General features: G+C 31.0%; 2 protein-coding genes across 3 annotated transcripts; both read right to left on the bottom strand.

Annotated features, from left to right (window-relative positions):
* LOC105172165 (two-component response regulator ARR14-like) lies at window positions 229-3,616 on the bottom strand. 2 transcript variants are annotated; one of them, XM_011093520.2, is made up of 6 exons: window positions 3,389-3,616; window positions 2,541-2,690; window positions 1,986-2,405; window positions 1,527-1,603; window positions 606-1,127; window positions 229-533 (listed from the first exon to the last, which is right to left on the bottom strand). In XM_011093520.2, exons 1-6 carry the CDS (start codon window positions 3,495-3,497, stop codon window positions 423-425), a joined length of 1,389 nt encoding a protein of 462 aa, XP_011091822.1. In that variant the 5' UTR covers window positions 3,498-3,616; the 3' UTR covers window positions 229-422. The 2 variants fall into 2 exon arrangements, with proteins under 2 accessions (XP_011091822.1, XP_011091823.1); XM_011093521.1 differs by having other exon boundaries at window positions 229-515.
* LOC105172164 lies at window positions 8,131-16,762 on the bottom strand. Its single transcript, XM_020697162.1, has 3 exons — window positions 16,184-16,762; window positions 11,876-11,995; window positions 8,131-11,568 (listed from the first exon to the last, which is right to left on the bottom strand). Exons 2-3 carry the CDS (start codon window positions 11,904-11,906, stop codon window positions 10,952-10,954), a joined length of 648 nt encoding a protein of 215 aa, XP_020552821.1. The 5' UTR covers window positions 11,907-11,995; window positions 16,184-16,762; the 3' UTR covers window positions 8,131-10,951.

Raw genomic sequence — 20,836 nt, 5'->3', positions numbered from 1 at the left:
GAGAAATAGAAATAAATAGGTGCATATATAATCATTAAAATTATATAAAATTGTTATAATAAACTAGGTAAAAGTTTAATCAATTTCGAATTTGTTCTATAATAAATTTTTATGTCAATTCTGCTTAGATTTGAACCTCGTTGATGTCGTCGTCTCACCATATATAGTTCTCAGTTGAACAATCATGACTACATATTTTGCACAAGAATAATAGAAAATGCACCACTATATATGTATACATTGTTCTCCATGGATAAGACATAAATCACAAGCTTACTTCATTATAACTAAATATTATTCTATTAGCTATGACAATAGCTATTATTGTAAAAATAAGTTTAGCTTTCTAGATCGACACAATTATATCTCGACAACCATTATTATTTGCTCTGAATTAAAGATCATAACATAAATCAATCTCATTATTCCTCTCTTTTCTGGTCTTCAGTTTCACCATTATTTGCTATTGCTGCTTCATTCCCCTGAGTTGTGATTGTAGCATCCAAGACCGGCCCCTGCAAATGAGAGAAAGACTGAAAAATAGATAACTTATTACTTATCTAATGCAGGCAATGTAGAGTAAGTAAGCACATATGAAAACTTGCCTGGTTAGAGTAAACAGGATTGAGATCAAACGCGTCCTGACCTCCACTAGATTCCACTTTTTGTTCTTGTTGAGATGCCGATAGATTTTGGATCATGCAGTCTATATTTGGAAATTCATAGTAGTCCTCAGCAGTATTCTTTTGGTCCAATGAAGTGTTTATGCTAGGTGTAACACTTTGAGCATCAAACACAAATTGTTCATTAGACATGAACGCCTCGTCGTCCATGCCTAAACTTAACCCAATCTGCGCCACATTTAACGTCTCAAGACCAACCTGAGAAAATCGGTTACTGTATCGTTCATAAGAATTTCCTTCTCCATTATCTCCTGGCATTTTATTCCCCATCGATGAGTAGAAAATAAAGTCTGCGATATTGTCATGATCTTGTTGGCCTATATGGGGCATGGACCCAAATTTCCTTGGTTTAGCTCGACCGCTAGTTTGTGGCAAGTTCATCTTAGGCATAACTATTTTACATTTTCTCTCATCAGGAGATTGCCAAGTTCCGCGACGACATTTCTGGAAAAAAAAGCGAATCTTAAATATATTATTTCTAGCTTCTTACCAAACTAAGTGCATGCAAGTATTTTTCTAGAATCCCACATAGCAAAACATTATAACATGCTATAAGAAATAATCATAAATATTATGCGCAATCTAGAAAGCAAATCGTAAAATATATGGCCGAATACATGAATTTATACTTCTTACTTGTCAACTCGTAGATTTTAACTCACTTGTATAAATAAGTTATACGGTAAATATTATTAAATAATTAAGCAATACTAAACGATTGAAAAAAAATAAATTAATAATAATATTAAATTATATATTTGGTAACAAAATCTATTATCATATTTTCCAATCAATTCAGATGGTAGAACTCAAACGGCTATGCTCAGAATGAAATAGACAAACCTGAAGATGACTTGCCACTTGCATTCTGGTAAGTCCAGGTACATTCATCAGCTCAAGGATCTCCCTTGGATAGCATCCTATTCAAAACACAAGAATATATCCATTCAAGAAATATTATTATTTCTAGGCATTTATATATGTGAGCATATGAAAAATCTAAAACTTAAGAGCATGCAAAAACTTGACTACTATTATTTGAATTGTTTGTGAATAAAGGAAAAAATGCAAGCAACCCCCTGTGATAATTACCCCCTTATGGAAAATAAGTACCAATTTACCTCTCTATATTTTTTAAAATGCAGCAATTTAACATCCTTAGATAAGGGAGTAAATTGCTTCATTTTAAGAAATATAAGGAAGTACATTGCTGTTTTTTTTCATAGGGGTAATTTGCTCATTTGTGATATCACAGGGTGTAAATTGAACTAAACCCTGCAAATAAATTAAGAAAACACATACTTCCTTCTCCAAGCATTCTGACAGCATCCATAAATTTTTCATGAAGTTCCTGAGTCCATTCAGTCCAAACCTTCTTTCTGAACTTAGCAACATCGCGATGTTGGGGACTGGTTTCTTCATCTTCATTGGCAATTTTCGTATATCTCACTTTTTTGTTTGATACGTAGTTCTCGTCTGAATTCATATAGTCATTTATATAGCCTCTCATAGGATCTTCTTCGCCAAATTCATCGTGCAATTTATTATGCATCACAAACTCTTTGAATCGTTCGTTTTCTTTCACTTTACGCACTTTCTCCCTTAGCACATGTTGCCATAGGTACTTTGCGGTCTCTATGGTAAGTGGCTTTTTGATACATAGAAATGCTCCACCTTCTAATGCCCTCTTTGTTAACACGATGTCATCCTCATCTAACAACACTTTGTTAAACATTAAGCAAGCAAAACAAATGCCATAAGTACATGACCTAATAAAAATATAAGGGTAAATCAATTTGAAAATCGCTTTACAGAAAAATAAGAGTTTAGAAAGGATAAATGGCATGTGATACTCACGTACAACTGGCAAATCCATGTTAACGGCCTCTTGTAGAAGTTTGAATCCACATAAGTCCGGTGAGTTAATATTTTCCATCAAAAGATCAAATCTAGGGTTTCCTCTCGATAGGATTGATAAAGCCACGGAGGCAAGCTTGACTATAGTCACTGCACAAAAACATATAAAAAAAACTGTGTCAATAAACAACTAACAGGGTTTGATGTAATTTACATTTTTGTGACATTAAAAATGAGCAAATTACTCTCCATAAAAAAGGGGTTAAATTGCTTCGTTTTAAAACATTGAGGGGCACATTGCTGTATTTTAAAACAAAGAGAGGAAAATTCCTATTTTTTCTCCGTAGGGAGATAATTTGTGCATTATATCACAAGGGAGTTGTTTGCATTTTTCCAAACTAAACATCATAAAGAACATTTTCAATATCATTATGCTTCACATGATTTTATGAAAAAAAAAAAGTAAAATACAATTTTAGGAACATAGAATCCGAATTCTTGTTTATCTGAAAACGCCGAGTCCAAGTATAATAAGAAAAGGAGCATTATAAATAAAATAAGTGCAAAATAAAATATAGTTGAAACAATAGAAGGATAAAAGTACTTTAAATTAAAGAATAATAATCTTTATCAATTTTAGCTTACTCTGATATATATAGCACTAACACAAATATATAAAAAGTATTTAATCGAGCCTTTTTTTTTTTTTGTGAAAACATAAAATGTACTTAATCAATAACATACGTAGAACAAAGTTCAATTAAAACTTAATCTAAATGAATTAAAACTTAAAAGAAGAAAATGAAGTCTTACTTATACTTTGCGGTGTAAATATGAGTTTCGTATACCTTTATAAGAGAAGTACTGCAATATTTCTATAGCCGGACCGTGATGATTAATATCATGGTCAACAAGTAACACATGAATCCTGCACGTCATGCTTTGCGCCATCGACATTGTTGCTTCGAACGTCTGATGGTTCAGTTACAATATAGGTTCGCACTTATTTGCATAAGAAGGAAGCCAAACTCTAAACGACTACTAGAAAGAAGACGGAAACATGAAAGACTAATGCATTTTGTGAAAAATTGTTGATGGAAATCATCAAATGTAGGACGGGTATATATACACCGTGCTTTCATTCAGATTTCGATGATTTATTTTTCCTTATTAAATTTTTCTTTTAACTTTTTGACGGTGAATTCAACTCGTAACGCTAGCATTAAACTCTAGTCGTCTTTACGATCTCGCTTTTGTGATTGTTCAAGTTGACTAATCTTGGGGTAAAATCTCAATTATTTAGTAAGTAACATAATATATCATGTGAAATATGAAGAATTTTTATGTAAATAAGACAAATAAAATTTACATATAAAATAAAAGCCTATTCATCAAACTTATATTTTGCTAGGGTTATTACAATATATGTTTTATAGAATAAGCTACCAATTATTGCTTACCCAATAATATATTGTGTTTTTAGTATATGAAATGACACTTTCAAATTTCATTATAAATCATGAATTGATACTCAAAATAAAATCAATGTATTACATTTCACGGTATAAGTAAAATATCTACATTTTAGTCTACTTCATCTTTAAATGGTATTTTTAAGTCATTGCTTGTACAATTATTTCTAGATTTAAATATATATATATATATATAATTATATATAATATGAGGTATTAATTGAGAAACTAACTTTTTTTTTTATTTTCTTGAATTTGAAAAAGTAGAGGAACATTATGAATCGAGGAGAACTACATTGACTTGATTTTCAACACTACCTAATTCTAGAAATAAGATTTACACATTTGGTCCTTGTTAATGTAATATGATTAACATAAGATAAAAGTATATTAGAGCAATTTCTTCCATTCAAATTTGTTTCAAACTAGCATTTAATGAGATATATATTCTATGTAATAAGATTAAGAAAACCACAGATTCACACTACTAAATTATGTATATTTCGTGCAAGTTAAAGTTACTGTACATAAATTATAGGGTAAATTATATTTTGTCATTCGAATTATGCCTATTGTTACACTTTGTCATCAAAACTTTTTCTTATGTCAACTTACCATCTCAATTTTACGAAATTTGCACTTTGCATATATGACCATTTTTTTTTATCTTTCTGTTGGAAAAACATCACATGTTGTGCATATATGAAAAATATCACATCATATCATCTTTATATATCACATGTGCACTGCATGTGATTTTTTTCAATAAAAAATTTGGTTGGAAAACAGTTATAAATAGCAAAGTGCAAAATTTTGTAAAGTTGAGATGGTAAATTGACACAAAAAAAATATAGATGTCAAAGTGTAAAAACAATTATAGTTCGGATGGCAAATTTTTCTTTAATGTAAATCATCTTTAAAACTCGTACACTGTGTTTGTTTTTATTTTCAAGTTACCTCCGGAATGAGTTAAAACATACTCAATATTTGTCATTATACAGTAATACCTTATTTGGGTGTTTTTAACTGTTTTATCATAAATACATACATGTATATATATACACGCACATATACATAAATATATATAAAAAAGACATGATTTGACAATGAACAGTAATTTTTGTCTCCCAAAACATAACATTAAACATACAATACTTATTTTAAATTATCTCTAAAAATTAATCCAAACATATATACTATCTCTAACATATACTTATTTATCTTTGTTTTTTCTCTCTATCTCCACAAAATACAATAAAATACTCAAAAAAAAAAAATGAATCCAAACACTATAATAATGTTTAGCATATCTAAAAGTATTTCTTAAAAGTTTATTTCTCATACATTTCCACTTACCATAGACCAGAATATTTAAAATTGTAATATCATTTCTCTCTCACTTTAAATATCTCACATGCATCAATAGTCATATCTAAAATAAATTTTAAAGTACATATTAGATGAATATTAACTATAATATTCTTTTTTCCAACAATCATTTGAAAGTGATTTGTGGATAACTATAAATGAAAATCTCTAGAATTATTGTCTAAAGATTTTGGTCATCTTTTTATTAATAAGATTATTTGAATTTAAAAATTTTATTCTAAAAGTTATTTCAAATCATTTTATAAATTAAAGGGTAAATTATATTTTTTCATCTGAATTATTTTTATTTTTGTACTTTATTGTTTATTTTTTTTTTGTGTAAACTTACCATATCAACTTTGTAAAATTTATGTTTTGTCGTGTATGAACTTTTTAGGTAGAATTTTTTGGCTGGGAAAAGATCACATGCACTGAACATGTGATATTTTATCTATACATTGCCTTTAAATATCATATATACAGTGTATGTGATGTTTTTTTGAGAGAAAAAATGATAAAAAATTGTCATATATGAAAAAAATATAAATTTCACAAAGTTGAGATGGTAAGTTGGCACAAAAAAAAAAACAGTTTAGATGATAAAATATAAAAATGGGTATAGTTTAGATAACAAAATGTAATTTACTCTGAATTATAATACTATTACGTACCTTTATTTTCTATTATGCAGTGCCCTCTAAAGGCACTATAACTATATATCCCCTAAACATCATATTTAAAGTAAATATCCTATTTATACATATAATTATACACATAATCTTGTCCCTATAGAGTATATATATACATGTTATTTCCCCTCACCACGAGCAAATTTATCATCTCATCCACGAGATTATACATATGTGTATCAAATACTACATAATGGAACTATTAATAGTTGGTTAACATGCCATCCTCATTCTTTTTTTTTATACAACCCCAAAAGATGATATCTATTAATATTGACGAGTGAGGAAAGAATTACATACTGGCCCGACCTGATTGAAATGCAAGGTTTGGACCCAGTCCTCGGCAAGTAAAGATTTATACCTGAAAAATATTAACAAAGGAATAAGCTTGCAGCTCAGTAAGTAAATAACCAGCATCACCAATATATGTACATCAAATATAGTTTCAAACAAGACAAAATGAGCAATCAAGAATATAGTAACTTTAATTTCAATAAGATTAACTTTATTTCATACGCAGTCAACTCATCACAAAGCAATCAATTAAACTCTTCTTTTCCTAGTCTGCTTATTAGAAGGTAATATAATTATTTTTTCTCCACCAACTCAATCTCCTTGACATGCCACACAGGCTCCTCAATCTCGTTTCATATCATAGTTTTTTTAATTCATATCAAAGCTCTTTTCGCATCGCATCATAGCTCTTTTAATATCACATCATAGCTCTTTTGATTTCATTTTGCCACATAGACTATTCACCAATATAAAGGGGTAAAATATCATAGTTATATTCAATTTTCATCACTCCCTCATTTCAACATATTACCGTTCTTGTAAGCAACTAGTAATGTAAAACCACATATCAATACATTTTCATTTACAGGCACCAACAACACATCACTCAATAAATGTAATATCTCAATGCATTTTCTTATTTCACTTTAACAAGATAAACATTCAAACTAAATCCTCAACCAATTATATAATTCTATATAAACTAGTTGCTGCACGAATCAAGACTTACATAAAAGTAGTATCACACGAAAGTGAAACATATATAGATAATACTAATTATTTACCTTGCTTCCTCCAATTAATTATTCACCTTAAACTATCAACAATCATACTCTTCTCATAGATTATTAGCAACACAAATCATAAACTTACGATAAACGTAATATCAAGATAAAAGAGACATACATATAGATGATACTAATCATTCATTTACCTCGATTTTATAGCGATTTAATCAGCAGATAAGGAGTTGTTCAATCCTCTAATTTATCCTCATATCCTACAACCAGTTATAATTTATACAATCAATATATAAAAAATATCGTAATTTTTAAATAGAATATTAATATTATTCGCACAGTTTCCAACAATCTTTTAATATTTTATTTCTATAGAAATATAGATAATTGTTCCGATTCCTCTGAATAACTAGACAATCTAGGCTTCCTAAAAATATATATAATTTATCAATTATCTCATAAGAATCTATTTCATTAAAGCCATCATTTTCTTGTAGCTATCGTTCTTCATAACAATTATAGACTAACTTATCTAAAAAATCTCATAATTCTTTTGAATAAATATAATGTTTCCAAATACAACTTTCTAATATAATTTTTGAATATTTTTTTTAAATTTTCTATTAATTCTTCGTTACTATAATAAAACACCAGTACATATTATTATGTACTTGGTTAATAGGTCTAATAAAATTGAGTAAAATTATTTATAGTAGTGATTAAATCTAATCAAGTAATTTAATCAACGAACATTCTTAATTTTAATGTGAAATTTAATTAATCACCAATTTAAACAGTCCAACTCATAAAATTTTTCAGTTAAACACTATATCAGACAATATAAATTATATTTAATGAATGGACTAATCGAATAATGTAATTATATAAATTAACAATAATTTAAAATAAAAATTTTCGTACTTGTTTAATCACACCCCAAATGTGTGTAAATACGTGTAGTTTTGATGTAATTGAATTTGTGCATATTATATATATATGTATTTTTTTCTGGTAACGATAAATTGCATAATGAAAAATAATAGTATAACATGGTTCAAGCATTAGAAGTCCCTTCAAATTAAGGGATCCTCCATAGTTTATAAAGTCCTCGTGTACTAATAGCTGAGAGGAGAGTGTGACTAACTATAGCAAGCCTAATCTCATCAACTATAATTTTCACAAGTGTGGAACAAGAGTGGTTGGTGTGCTGAAAGATTCATTGGTTCTACTCTTGCCATAGGTGATAAACGAAGGAAGCCGTTAATGCCCGAAATGATGCGTTGACGACGTGCTCCCCCTCCACTTGATCGACATCCACTCCACATCAGTAGCCCAAGATCGAGCGGGCCATTGGAACCGTACTATCCTCCAGATACCTGCAAGGCACTGACGAGCATAACTGCAGCGAAAGAATAAGTGAACATGGGTATCAAGTGATCGGTCTTGGCATAAGACACATGCCCCTCCAGTGTGGGATAGCCAAAGTTTGTCAAGTGTAGAAAGTTTCCCAAAAACGGCTAACCATAATATAAATTGATTGCAGGGAATTTTGAAAGGACCCAAGAATAGTGAATACCAAGCTAGCTACCTTGGGTCCATGGGGACGGAAGAGGTGATACATAGAGGCCATTGTGAATATGCCCCCTTCTAATCGCCTACTATACGGTCTTCTCATGGCTGAAAATCGATGTTTGGGAGCATAGGCTAGCTAAGAGCAAAGACCTGACGCCAACCCCCTAAGCCCTTGTTGTCACTAACTGTCCAAATAGTTTCATTGACAAGTGGAGTATGGAATATCGAATCAACCCAGATGGAGTCACGTTGCCTCGTAATAATCTTCCATAAATATTTGCACATTAAAGCTTGATTCAGAGCAAGAACATCTCTCAACCCGAACCTACCCTCATCCACGGATCTGCAAATGGTTTTCCAAGCAACTTTGGGTAACCCGTACCAATAGTGTCTTTCCAAAGAAAAGAAGACAGACGCTTCCCAATATCCTTGAGCACTGTTTTTGGCAAAATAAATGTCGATGCCCAATAGGTGAGATAGGACAATAAAACAGATTAAATAAGTTGTAACCTGCCGGCGAAGGTGAGTCGCATCCCTTCCCATCCTCTTATGCGACTATCAATCTTCTATAGAAGAGGATCGCAGTCCCTAATCGAAATACGAGAGGCAAGGAGTGGAAGTACAAGGTACGGAGAGGTAGATGGCCCTCACTAAATGATAGCAATTCAAGCAGCCAATCTTAAATGCCATGAGCCGATTTTGAAATGATGAGATGGTTTTTTTTAGGATTGACACACAATCCGGATAGTGATGCAAACGAATCAAGTCTCTTCTTAAAAACACAAATGACGGCTCATCCGCCCTACAAAATAAAAGCAAATCATCAGCAAAGCAAAGTTGGAAAAAACCGATCTTATTACATCTCCAGTGGAAGGAGAACCCGCCATCTTGGTCAATGAGTTGTTGTAAAAGCATCCGAAGCACCTCCATAGCAAGAACAAATAAATACTAGGGACATGGGGTCACCCTGTCGCAATCCTCTCGCACCACGAAAGAACCCATGAGCTACCCCAATAAGACAGACTGAGTAGGATGGCGTGGTAATATACTCCTCAATCCACCCAATGAACGTTCCCGGGAATCCAAATAAGCGCATGGCTGCCAATAACAAATCTCCTTCCACCGTATCATATCGCAAGTCTACCTTCAAAGCACATCATGGCGGAAGCCATTGCTGTTTATAACCTGTAAATAGCTCTTGTGCCAATAATATATTATCACTAATCGATCGGCCTGGAACAAAAGCATTTTGCGTGGACTAACCAAATCATCCAACACCATACGCAACCGTTGTACTATAATTTTCGTAATCACCTTATATAGTACATTACAACAAGAAATTGGCCGAAACTCGGCCACTGTGGAAGGGTTGTGTACCTTAGGGATAAGTGCCAGGAGAGTAGCATTCACCTGTTTGAGAAGTTTACTGGTGCAAAAGAAATCCAAAGTGGCTTGAGTGACCTCTGGACCCACCATTGACCAAGCGGCTTTGAAGAAACCAGAAGTATAGCCATCAGGTTCTAGAGCTTTATACTCAGCAATGTCAAATACAACCATTTTAACCTAAGTCGGGGTGATCGGCCGTATTAAGTCATGTGCTTCCTCGGGTGTCAAGATATGACGCACCCACTGTCGTAGGTACTGTAAGTCAATATACCTCGACCGTCGATCTCTTCCTAATAATCGCTAAAAATAAGCGACAAATTCATCCTTGACTTCCATGTGCTCTGTCAACAAAGTACCATCACAGTTCACAATTTGGAAGATCCATTTTGCAGACCGTCGAGCTGCCACCTTCTAAAAGAAGACACGAGAGCATTGGTCACCACCCTTCTTCTAGGCCATCTTCGCACGTTGCTGCAGCATGCTTTGCTCCAACCGCGTAGCCAACAATAGAATCAATTTGCAGCAGTGCTCCAACTGGATGAGGAGTGAATTATGCCGGTCTAATTGTAACAGGACTGCGCTTTGTCAAGAAATCCCTTAGTCATATGAACATTAGCTGCAAGATCACCCTTATTCCTCCTTTGCTAGCGAAAGATAGGCTTGAGCGCCTTCAGCTTACAGGTAACAGCATACATAGCAGTGCCCACAATGTGATTACACCACACACGCCACACAGAAGGGGTGAATGCCGAAGACAAGGCTAAAAAATTAGCAAAAGGAACCAAACTCACATTAGTGGAGTCATCATCACTACACATGACCAGTGGAGAGTGGTCTATATAATGCGTAGCCGACTAGTGCGCCAACCACCTTCATTAATGAGAAATTGATCAAGTCGCTTCCAAAGGCTTCGCATCACTACTACAGTTGTGCCATGTGAAACGCTCCCCTTGCATCGGCAAGCAGAGTAGGCTCGTGTCATGTAGGCATGTTCGAAATTCCTCCATAGCAACACAGATGTCCCCAGAAGTGACGCACATTTCACTCATATCAAGTACAATATTGAAATCACCACCCACAAGCCAAGGGGAGTCATCAATAACATGCGCAAGATGGCCAAGATCCTGCCAAAATTCTCTTTGCAAACCCAACTCATTGGCTCCATACGCAATTGTAAGTAACACATGATGATTCAAATTTCTAGTAAGAACACAACATTGAATATGTTGAGAGCCAACATCAACCACATCCAAACCTTGCCAATCATCATCGCAAGCAACCCATATACGATTGCTGGGACCACTATAATCAATAAACCAATTCCAACGAGGCAACATATTTAACTGGATTCTAGAGACAGTATTAGCAGCAACTCTAGTTTCCAATAAACCCACTAAATGCAACCGATATTCATAAACAAGATCAATGACCGATACCTGATGATCTCGGAGGTTCAGGCCCTGCACATTCCAGACTGCTGCACTAATCATCGGCACCCAGAATGGAGCTGCAATAATTAGGACCCCGTGAGCTATATGCTACATTATCATCACTGAACATAAGAGCTTCAAATGCATGGCAAATGACACGGCCACAAAGGCCGACAACTTTACTCACGATTGCTCAAAATTCCCACCATGGGACCACCAAAGTTTTGTTCACAGAGAACAATATCAACCACAAAGGTAAGAAATCACAGAGATCTTAGCAAGTTTTTAGGTTTTTCTCGTAGGTAAGTTGTTTTTCTAATTTCTGATCAAGGAGGTTTAAGTAGACGGTAGAAGTAGAAAAGGGCCTGATGGGCTTTGGCTTACCATAACGGTCATGGGACACAATTTTTAACATTATCCACCTTGGACCAGGATCTATAAAGGGAATCAGGCCCAAGGCCGGATCCCGGCTATGATCATAGCTAATGGTTGCCTGTAAGGTACCTGCAAAACAAAGAAATATACGAGTACAAATATGGGTTAAAAATCTTATCTTAAGTTTAGTATTTGAAGACAAGTTTTGGATTTTTCAAAAAGTAAACATTTTGTTCCAACATCTTAGGGTTTAAGTCGGTTCTTATCTTTTCTAAGTTAATTATTTTTTTTCCAACTATATCTCTTATAAAATGGTATCTAACATCAATATACTTTGTTCTATCATGAAAGACTGGGTTTTTACAAAGCTGAATTCCAGATATAACTATCAGAAAATACTGTTACTTTTTCTTTTAAGAAACCTATTACATCTAATAAACCTTTTAACCAAATTGCTTCTTTAAAGGCTTCTGTAGTGGCAATATATTCAGCCTCAATAGTAGATAATGCAATAATATGGTGGAGTTGGGATTTTCAGCTTATGCATGAAGCACATAAGGTGAATACATATGAAGTTGTTGATTTTTTGTTATCTCTATTATTAGCATAATTAGAGTTCACGTATCCAATTAATTTAACATCGTGATTACATTTTGAAAATCTTATCCCATAATCCATAGACCCATTCAAGTATCTAAGTAGCCACTTAAGAACATCACAATGAGGTAAACCAACATTAAACATAAACCTACTCAAGCAACTTACAACATAAGCAATGTCAGGCCTAGTACTAACCATCAAGAACATAACAGAGCCAATTGCATTTGAGTAGGAAACTTTTTCCATTTTCTTTTTATTAGTTTTAGACATAGGATGTTGTTCTTTAATTAACTGAAAGTACGCAACTAAGGGAATAGAGGTGGGTTTAGAGGTGGACATAAGATTCTTGATTTAGGAAAATTGTTGAATCATTTCCATTTCTATTAATAGACATTCCTAAAATTTTCTTAGCATCACCTAGATTTTTCATTTTAAAATTTTTGCACAAGTTACTTTGCAAATCCTTGATAATTTTAAACTAGGACTGGCATTAACATGTGATCTACATAAAAAAAATAGGGAATATAGGAACAGATTGATCATACTTGTAATACAAGCAATGGTCATAAGGACCTCTATAAAAATGTAAAGACTCTATAAGCTCATCAAATTTTTTGTTCCATTGCCTAGGTGATTGTCTTAGACCATATAAGGATTTTTTAAGCAAACACACATGATCAGGTTTTTGTTTATCTGTAAAACCACACGGTTGATGCATATAAATAGTTTCTTCTAAATTTTTATGCAAAAAGTAGTTTTTTACATCCATTTGTTTCAATTCCCAATCAAATTGAGCAACAAGAGCAAGAATAATTCTAACAGGTGGTGTATTTAACAACAGGAGAAAAAAAATTCAGTATAGTCTAAACCTTCTTTTCGAGTAAAACCTTTAGCAATCAATCTAGCTTTAAACCTTATTGAGTTATTTTCTTGTTTAACTGCTTCTTTATAGGTATTAGGTTCAAAATTTTCAGTAGCATTTAAAACAAGAAGAAAATCTTTTAGTCTAGAGGGAGAGTACGTTCTCTTCTTTCTCTATCCCTAGCGAGTTGATAGTTTTGTAAACTATAGGTTCATTATGATTTTCATTAATCTATTGATTTTCTTCCCTATTTTCTTCCCCTTGTTGGTTATCCTCTAAAGGAACCTCCACCTTATTAAAGATGGATTCTATATCTATGTCTTTAGAAGCCCTAGATGTATTAGTAAGACGTGGCATTTCTAATTCATTCAAAGTTACTTCTCTGCTTATTATAACTTTAAATGCAGGTTGATTTCTTAGCCATAATCTATAACCTTTAACACCTCTGGATAACCAAAGAAAATACATTTTTGGAAGTGTGGTTCAAGTTTATCACCAAGTTGTAAAGAAAATGCACAACATCCAAAAATCCGTAAGTTGGAAAAATCAACAGGTTTATCAGACCAACGACATTTAGGAATTTTTCCTAGTAAGGAAACAGAAGGAAATCTATTTATTAAATAAGCAGCAGTCAGAACAACTTCACCCCAGAAAGATTTGACAAGCCAGAACTAATAAGCATGCATCTAATTTTATTTAATAAAGTCCTATTCATTCTTTCAGGCACACCATTCTGCTGAGGGGTACAGGGGGTGGTTTTATGCCTTTTGATTCCAAATTCATTACATAAATCAATAAATTATTGATTACAAAACTCCAAACCATTATCAGTTCTTAATACCTTTAATTTCTTGCCTGTTTGATTTCTACTAAGGTTTTCCAATTTTTATATTTCTCAAAAACTTCATATTTTTGTTTCATTAAGAAAACAAAGACTTTTGTTGAGAAATTATCAATAATAGACAAGAAATATTTATTCCCACTTTGAGTACCAATATTTGCAGGTCCCCAAACATCAGCATGCACATAATCAAGAATACTTCATTAAGATGAGGGATTTGGGTAAGTTGATGTAGGAATATGAACCTTGTGTTGTTTTCCTAAGACACAATCATCATAAAAATCTAATTTTTCAATTTTATCAGATAAAAAATCATTTTTATGTAGCATTTCAAGATCTTTCGCAATTATGTGACCTAATCCTTTATACCATAAGTTGGTTTTACTATTTTCAGATGCAGTAGCAGCAAAATATTCTTACTTTACAGAGCAAATATATAATTTCTCTTTCTTTTAGCTTTAAAAATAGAGAGAGACCCTTTCATAATTTTCATTATTGCCTTTCTCTATATACCTTCTAACCCTTCTTCTTCTAGTGCACCACATGAAATTAAATTGTGGCACAAGTCAGGGACATGTTTAACATCTTTTAAGGTTAACTTATAATTGTTTTCAAAGATCATACAAATGTCACCAAGACCTTTAATTTCAAATTATTTTTCATTTGCCATGGACACAATGCCCAAATTTCTAAATTTATAATTGATAAAGATTTCCTTAAAAGGACTCATGTGAAATGTACAACCAGAATCAATAAGCCATTCATTTATTTTTACAGACGATTTTTCATCATAAAGCATATAAACTTCATTACTTTCATCAGTTACAATATTAGCACCTTCTTTGTTATTATTATTCCTATTATCTCTTTTAGATTTCTTACAATCTTTTATAAAGTGCCCCCACAATTGTAACATCTATTTTATCATCTCTAGTTTTTTCTTCTCTAATTCTAGATTTAGATCTACTTTTACTCCCTACTTCTACTTTTTTCCATTTCTTCTGTATTTATAGATCGAATTTCGATTTTTAATTCTTCCTCTAACAAAATTAACTTCGTTTGAGACTGACAATTTTTATTAGTTTTTAAATATATTTCTTTGCTTTTCAAACCATTAATTACTGTATCTAAACTTCATTGTCTCTACCATATTTTATTGCTACCTTAACATCACTATAAGCTCCGGGAATTGCATTTAATAAAAAAATAGGAGTATAGTCATCCATATTCTTATCACCAGTTAGCTTTATATCTTGAATTAATTTAGTAAAATATGCTAATTTTTTTCTATATTTTTAGATAAATCTAGCTTATGACGGAAGAATTTTTCAAGTAGAAACAATTTACTAGGTAATGAAGTTTCTGTATAAAGCTCTTCTAATTTATTCTATAAGTCTTTTGCAGAGTCTTGTTTACCTACCTTTCTTAATACAGTATAAGATAAATTTAGAATAATATAGGAATAAACAAATTCATCATTTTTAAGCTTTTTATTTTCTGAAACATTATCAATATATTTTCCATCAATGGATTTAAATACTTTTTGTTGAATCAAAATTTCTTTTCATTTTTTTGTTGCCAAATTGTAAAATGAGATTTTCCATCGAAGGTTTGCAAATTGTAACCAGCCATTTAACAGAGAATATATAACAGGAGTATTAACAGATTTTAAGAAAATATTAAAAAATAATAAGGGGATCCCAAGCCAAGCTCAACCAGATACCCGTCGACCTCAAGGATCCAGCTAGGTGAGTTATTGATAGGGAGATCGGGTATTGGTTTTAATAACAATAAAAAATGCACTAAGCAGAATAATAACAAAAATTTCACACCAAGCAAAATAATTCCAAATTATAGCAATATTATCGACAGAAAATATCACAACAGAATATAGCAATATTAATCGATAGACAAATTTTCACAGCAGAATATATTTTCTTTGAAGAACAGAAAAAAAAAAATGGGCAGTATAATATTTTGCAGAAAAATAAAAGAAGGGGTTTAAAAATATTACCGCCACTAGAGAAATCAGAACCTTAAGGCTCTCTTATCACTATTGGGAGTTAATTCCTTCAGCAATAGCCCATAAACTTGCCCTAACCAGCATTACGGACATAGTGGTTTTTTAAATCTTACAATATACAAACCGATTTACAAAAATAATACAAGAATAAAGAAAAACAAATACAAAAACAGAATAAAATAAAGGAATAAAGGCTCAGGAAGCTGAGGTCCGGAAAGGCAAGCACACGGCCACCAAAGGCCAGCAATCTTACTCACGGTTGCTCAAAATTCCCAGCAAGAGATCACCAAGGTTTTGTTCATAGAGAATAATATCAGTCACAAAAGTAAAAAATCACAGAGTTATTAGCAAGCTTTTAGATTTTTCTCGTAGGTGAGTTATTCTTCTAATTTCATATCAAGGAAGCTTAAATAGAAGGTGGAAATATAAGAGGGGAAGGAGATAAGGCGGTGGAAGAAGTTTCCAAAACCATTGAAAGCAAGAATGGGGGAAATCAGAGTATGGAGGAGAAGAACCCAAGGAGCCTGTCGCAGCCAAGGAGAGGGAGAAGAGAGAATGATGCCAAATGAATTAGGGTTAGGGATAAGGGTAGTTAAATATTAAGTTATCGGGTCGAGTAGGATCGACTATTACGTAAAATAAAAAATGAGTTAATTGAATTTATTGTCTGAATTTTATTGTAAAAGAAAAACATATCATAAATAAATAATTTTGTTCTTGAAGCTATCAAAAGAAAAAAAAAATAAAATGTTTATTAAAATAAAAGCAGATTAATTCTACATATTTATTTGAGTGCATTTTTGAAATATCACAACATTTTAATAGAATGCAATATTAAATTTAAATGACTAGGTTGAAACACAAAAACACACATTATACCTTATATTTAAAAAAAAAATAACAAAATTTGAATAACCCACTTTTTTATTTTTAAAAATATAAATAAAGGAAAAATAATCTTTTTGTACCATAAAAAAAAAATCATTGTTTCTGGATATTCCTCAATGTCCTGGCTATTCACGAAACATGAGAAGCAGATGATTTCCAAAGGAAATTGAAGATATTTCTTAAGAATCCTACAAGATTGGTTTGTTCTTTTTTCTCTGATAGATGGTCAGAACTTTATTTGGGTTTGAACCCTATAGAGAGGTCCACTGGAGATCAGATTAACAATAAATAATCTCTTAGCCAACCCATCAAATAAGTGGAAGATTCATTAAACTGTGAAACGTCGTCCTGCCATAATGTGATGTACTTCCAATGCCAATAAAAAGTAACCCATCCCCAGTAAAAGGAATCACTGATTAGTGGAGGTGTGCGGAGGGATGGGGAGAAGGCATAAGCGAATGTCCTTCCTTCTTGATCCAATATCGAATACTGGTAATAATATCAGTAAAAGAACGTTCTCCTGTGCTTGCAGACATGCTCACCTTCATATATTCTTTGGTACCACAGTTATGATGAATGTCGTTTTTGGTATTCTAAAATATAAAAAAAAATGTTAACTAAAAAAAAAAAAAAAAAAATTAACCCCCCCCCCCCCCCCCGCCGAAGGGAAAACTCACATTCCCTTGCCAAAAAAATATATCTTTCAAATAAAAATATTAGATAAATTTTATTCTTATATAACTACTCAATAAATTTAAATTATAATTACTTATATTGGAGATAAATATATAGAATCTTTTTATTACTTTTTGATATTGAATTATTATTTGGACTAAAAATATTTTAAAAAACTTTGACTACAAACTATAAAAGATAAAATATATCTTTTTAATAACATTTATTAGAGAAAATTTATTTTAATATGTATAATAATATCAATTTAAAATTACAATTATTTAGATAATTTAATTTGTAGGATCTTTTTATTATAATTTGAAATTGACTTATTATTTGGTCTGAAAATATTTTAATATTTGACAACAAACAATAAGAAATAAAATTTACTTTTGATAATAAAAGTATTAAATAATTTTTAGTTTTATATAAATAATAAACTAATTGTTAAATTATAATTATTTATATTTGAGATAAATTCTAGCATCTTTTTATTATTTTTTAAAAATTAAATTATTATTTGGTCTAAAAATATTTTAATAAACTTTTAAAATATTTGGTCTAAATATTTTACAATTATAATTTTAAAGCTATGTTATTATATATATTAAAATAAAATTTCCCTAACATTATTAATTTTTAAGAAATAATTTTTTTTCTTATAGTTTGTAGTCCAAGTTGATCAGAATATTTTTTTGGTATCACCAAATAAAACGTCTGAAGTCAAAAGTAGCCAAAAAGTCACGTGGTCTAACGGTAACTAACTGGCATGCGTAACGCACATGACATTCTGGAACTAAAGATGCGTATTTTTATATCTTATGGTAACAAAAGCAATATTCATATAATTATAGTACCAAAAGCGATAAAAATGGCCTTTTTGAATGGTAAAAAAAAAATATTTGCCCCATAAATGAACCATATATTATTAAACATGACTATTTTTTAGTTTGGTATAACCTCTTACTTCATTTGAAAATCATGCATTTCAATATTTTTTAACTATTTTTAATTATATATTTATTTTTACTTTTATAAGATAAAAATTAACACATACCTTTTTATAGCTCATATATATATATATATATTAGATTAGGGTTGTTTTAGTTTTTAATTAAAATTTTAACAGATTGTTTGACTAAAAACTATAAGAGGGGAGGATTTTCTAAAAGATCAAACCTTGGAGCAGGTGAATGTCAAAAATCAAAAACTTTGGGAAAGGTGGATGCAAATAACCCCCAAAACAATGTTAGTTTGTCTCATGCATTCATATTTGATAAAGGGTCAATTATATTAACACTTTTTTGAATTAGGTTCAAAATATACAAATATTTTTACTTTTTAAAAAATTATAGCTACACCCCTGATGTTATAATTGTAATTACAACTATACCCTTATTTAATTGCAAAACTTACACAAACACCTTCTGAAAATATTACACTAACACCCCTCAAGGGGTGTAAATATAATTTTGTAAAATATGAAGGTATTTTTGTAATTTAATCTAATCTAAAGTCTCAATGTAATTTACCCTTTACCAAATAACACAATTTCCAAGGAAAAAGTACAAGCAACCCCCTTATGATATTGCAAATGAGCAAATTACCCCCTTATGAAAACATAAATAGCGATTTACCTCCCTATATTTTTGAAAATATAATAATTTACCCCCTTATGATTTTTAAAATGAAGCAATTTACCTCCTGTATAGGGGAGTAAATTGTTATATTTTTTCATAAAAAGTAATGTACTCATTTTCAATATCACAAGGGATAAATTGCTATTCACCCCAATTTCCAAGAACTCACATAAAGCTCAAGAATAAGGTCATATTGGTACCTATTTCTAACTTTATACCATTTCAAATTGTGGGATCATATTTTGATTGGCTATTTTCTTGTGGAATTGAACTATAAATTCCAACAAATTCATTCTATCATATGATCTTTCGTTCCCAAAAAGAAAAAAAAGAATTGCAAAAATAACATTTTTTTATATATATAAACTATTATAAAATCTAAATACATCTTGATTTTATTACGTTATTATTTCATACAAAAACTATCACAAAAAATTCAAATTCCGACGCATTTCATTTTATCACATCGTTTCATACCAAAACTATATAAAAAAAAAAAAAAAAAAAAAAACCATCCTTTTGTACAAATTTTCATCAGCATGTAATTAAATAGAAACATTAAGACTATTCAAGTAAGCGTTATATATTTGTATACTTGTATATATTTTTTTCACTTAAATAAATATATATATTATTTTTATTTATCTTTAGATAAGTGTATGAGTATTTATCTTTATAAACAAAATACTAAAATTTTTGTAGATAAATAAGTTAGTAATAAAATTTAAATTTTATGTTAATGTCAAATAATAATTTTAGAAATCATGTCTTTTTTCCGCCACTTAGAAAATATTTTTTATTTTCTTTTTAAATTTAGATAGATGTATTGTCCAAAAGATTCGCTAATTTTTCTGAGTAAATATAATTAGTAAAATAAATTTACTTTTATCATGTCTTTTTTCCGCCACTTAGAAAATATTTTTTATTTTCTTTTTAAATTTAGATAGATGTATTGTCCAAAAGATTCGCTAATTTTTCTGAGTAAATATAATTAGTAAAATAATTTAAATTTACTTTTGTGTTCATTAATTATTTTATCATCTATTTATTTTTATATTTAAAATTTAAATAATTTATAATTTAATTATTAATTTTTCTAGGAGTACAAAACATGGGGTACTATTAAATGAAATAAAAATAAAAACTTTCTTGAAAACACTAAAAATCAAAATATAAAAATGAAACAAAGCAAAACAAGGCCCAGACTTTGACCAAAGAAAGAACCCTTCAAAGAAGATGTGCCGGCATTGCTCCCACCATCCCGGTCGCTTTCTTGGCAACTTCTTGACTATATTTACGAGGGATGAATTACAAAAAGACTGAAATACCCTTTATTAAGAGTAAAAATGGGATTCACACCATTGAGTCAGCTTATGTCCTAAATAAGGCAGGAAGAAGGAAATCTGCATGCATGATCTACGGCCAGGATCGCAGATCTCCG

The sequence above is a fragment of the Sesamum indicum genome, linkage group LG10 (assembly GCF_000512975.1).
Source record: "Sesamum indicum cultivar Zhongzhi No. 13 linkage group LG10, S_indicum_v1.0, whole genome shotgun sequence".
NCBI lineage: Eukaryota > Viridiplantae > Streptophyta > Magnoliopsida > Lamiales > Pedaliaceae > Sesamum > Sesamum indicum.
The sequence above is the reverse complement of the archived record's forward strand: the minus strand, read 5'-3'. Positions and strand labels throughout refer to the sequence as shown.

What these genes read in the sequence shown, in the direction of transcription:
- LOC105172165 (XM_011093520.2), bottom strand. Translation starts at nt 3,497, where the DNA reads ATGTCGATGGCGCAAAGCATGACGTGCAGGATTCATGTGTTACTTGTT. An exon ending in CATGGATTTGCCAGTTGTAC is followed by an intron (nt 2,406 to 2,540) that starts GTGAGTATCACA and finishes TGTTTAACAAAG; the next exon opens with TGTTGTTAGATGAGGATGAC. An exon ending in ATCCTGTTTACTCTAACCAG is followed by an intron (nt 534 to 605) that starts GCAAGTTTTCAT and finishes TCTATTTTTCAG; the next exon opens with TCTTTCTCTCATTTGCAGGG.
- LOC105172164 (XM_020697162.1), bottom strand. Translation starts at nt 11,906, where the DNA reads ATGTTAAAAATTGTGTCCCATGACCGTTATG. An exon ending in TGTGTCCCATGACCGTTATG is followed by an intron (nt 11,569 to 11,875) that starts GTAAGCCAAAGC and finishes TAATTATTGCAG; the next exon opens with CTCCATTCTGGGTGCCGATG.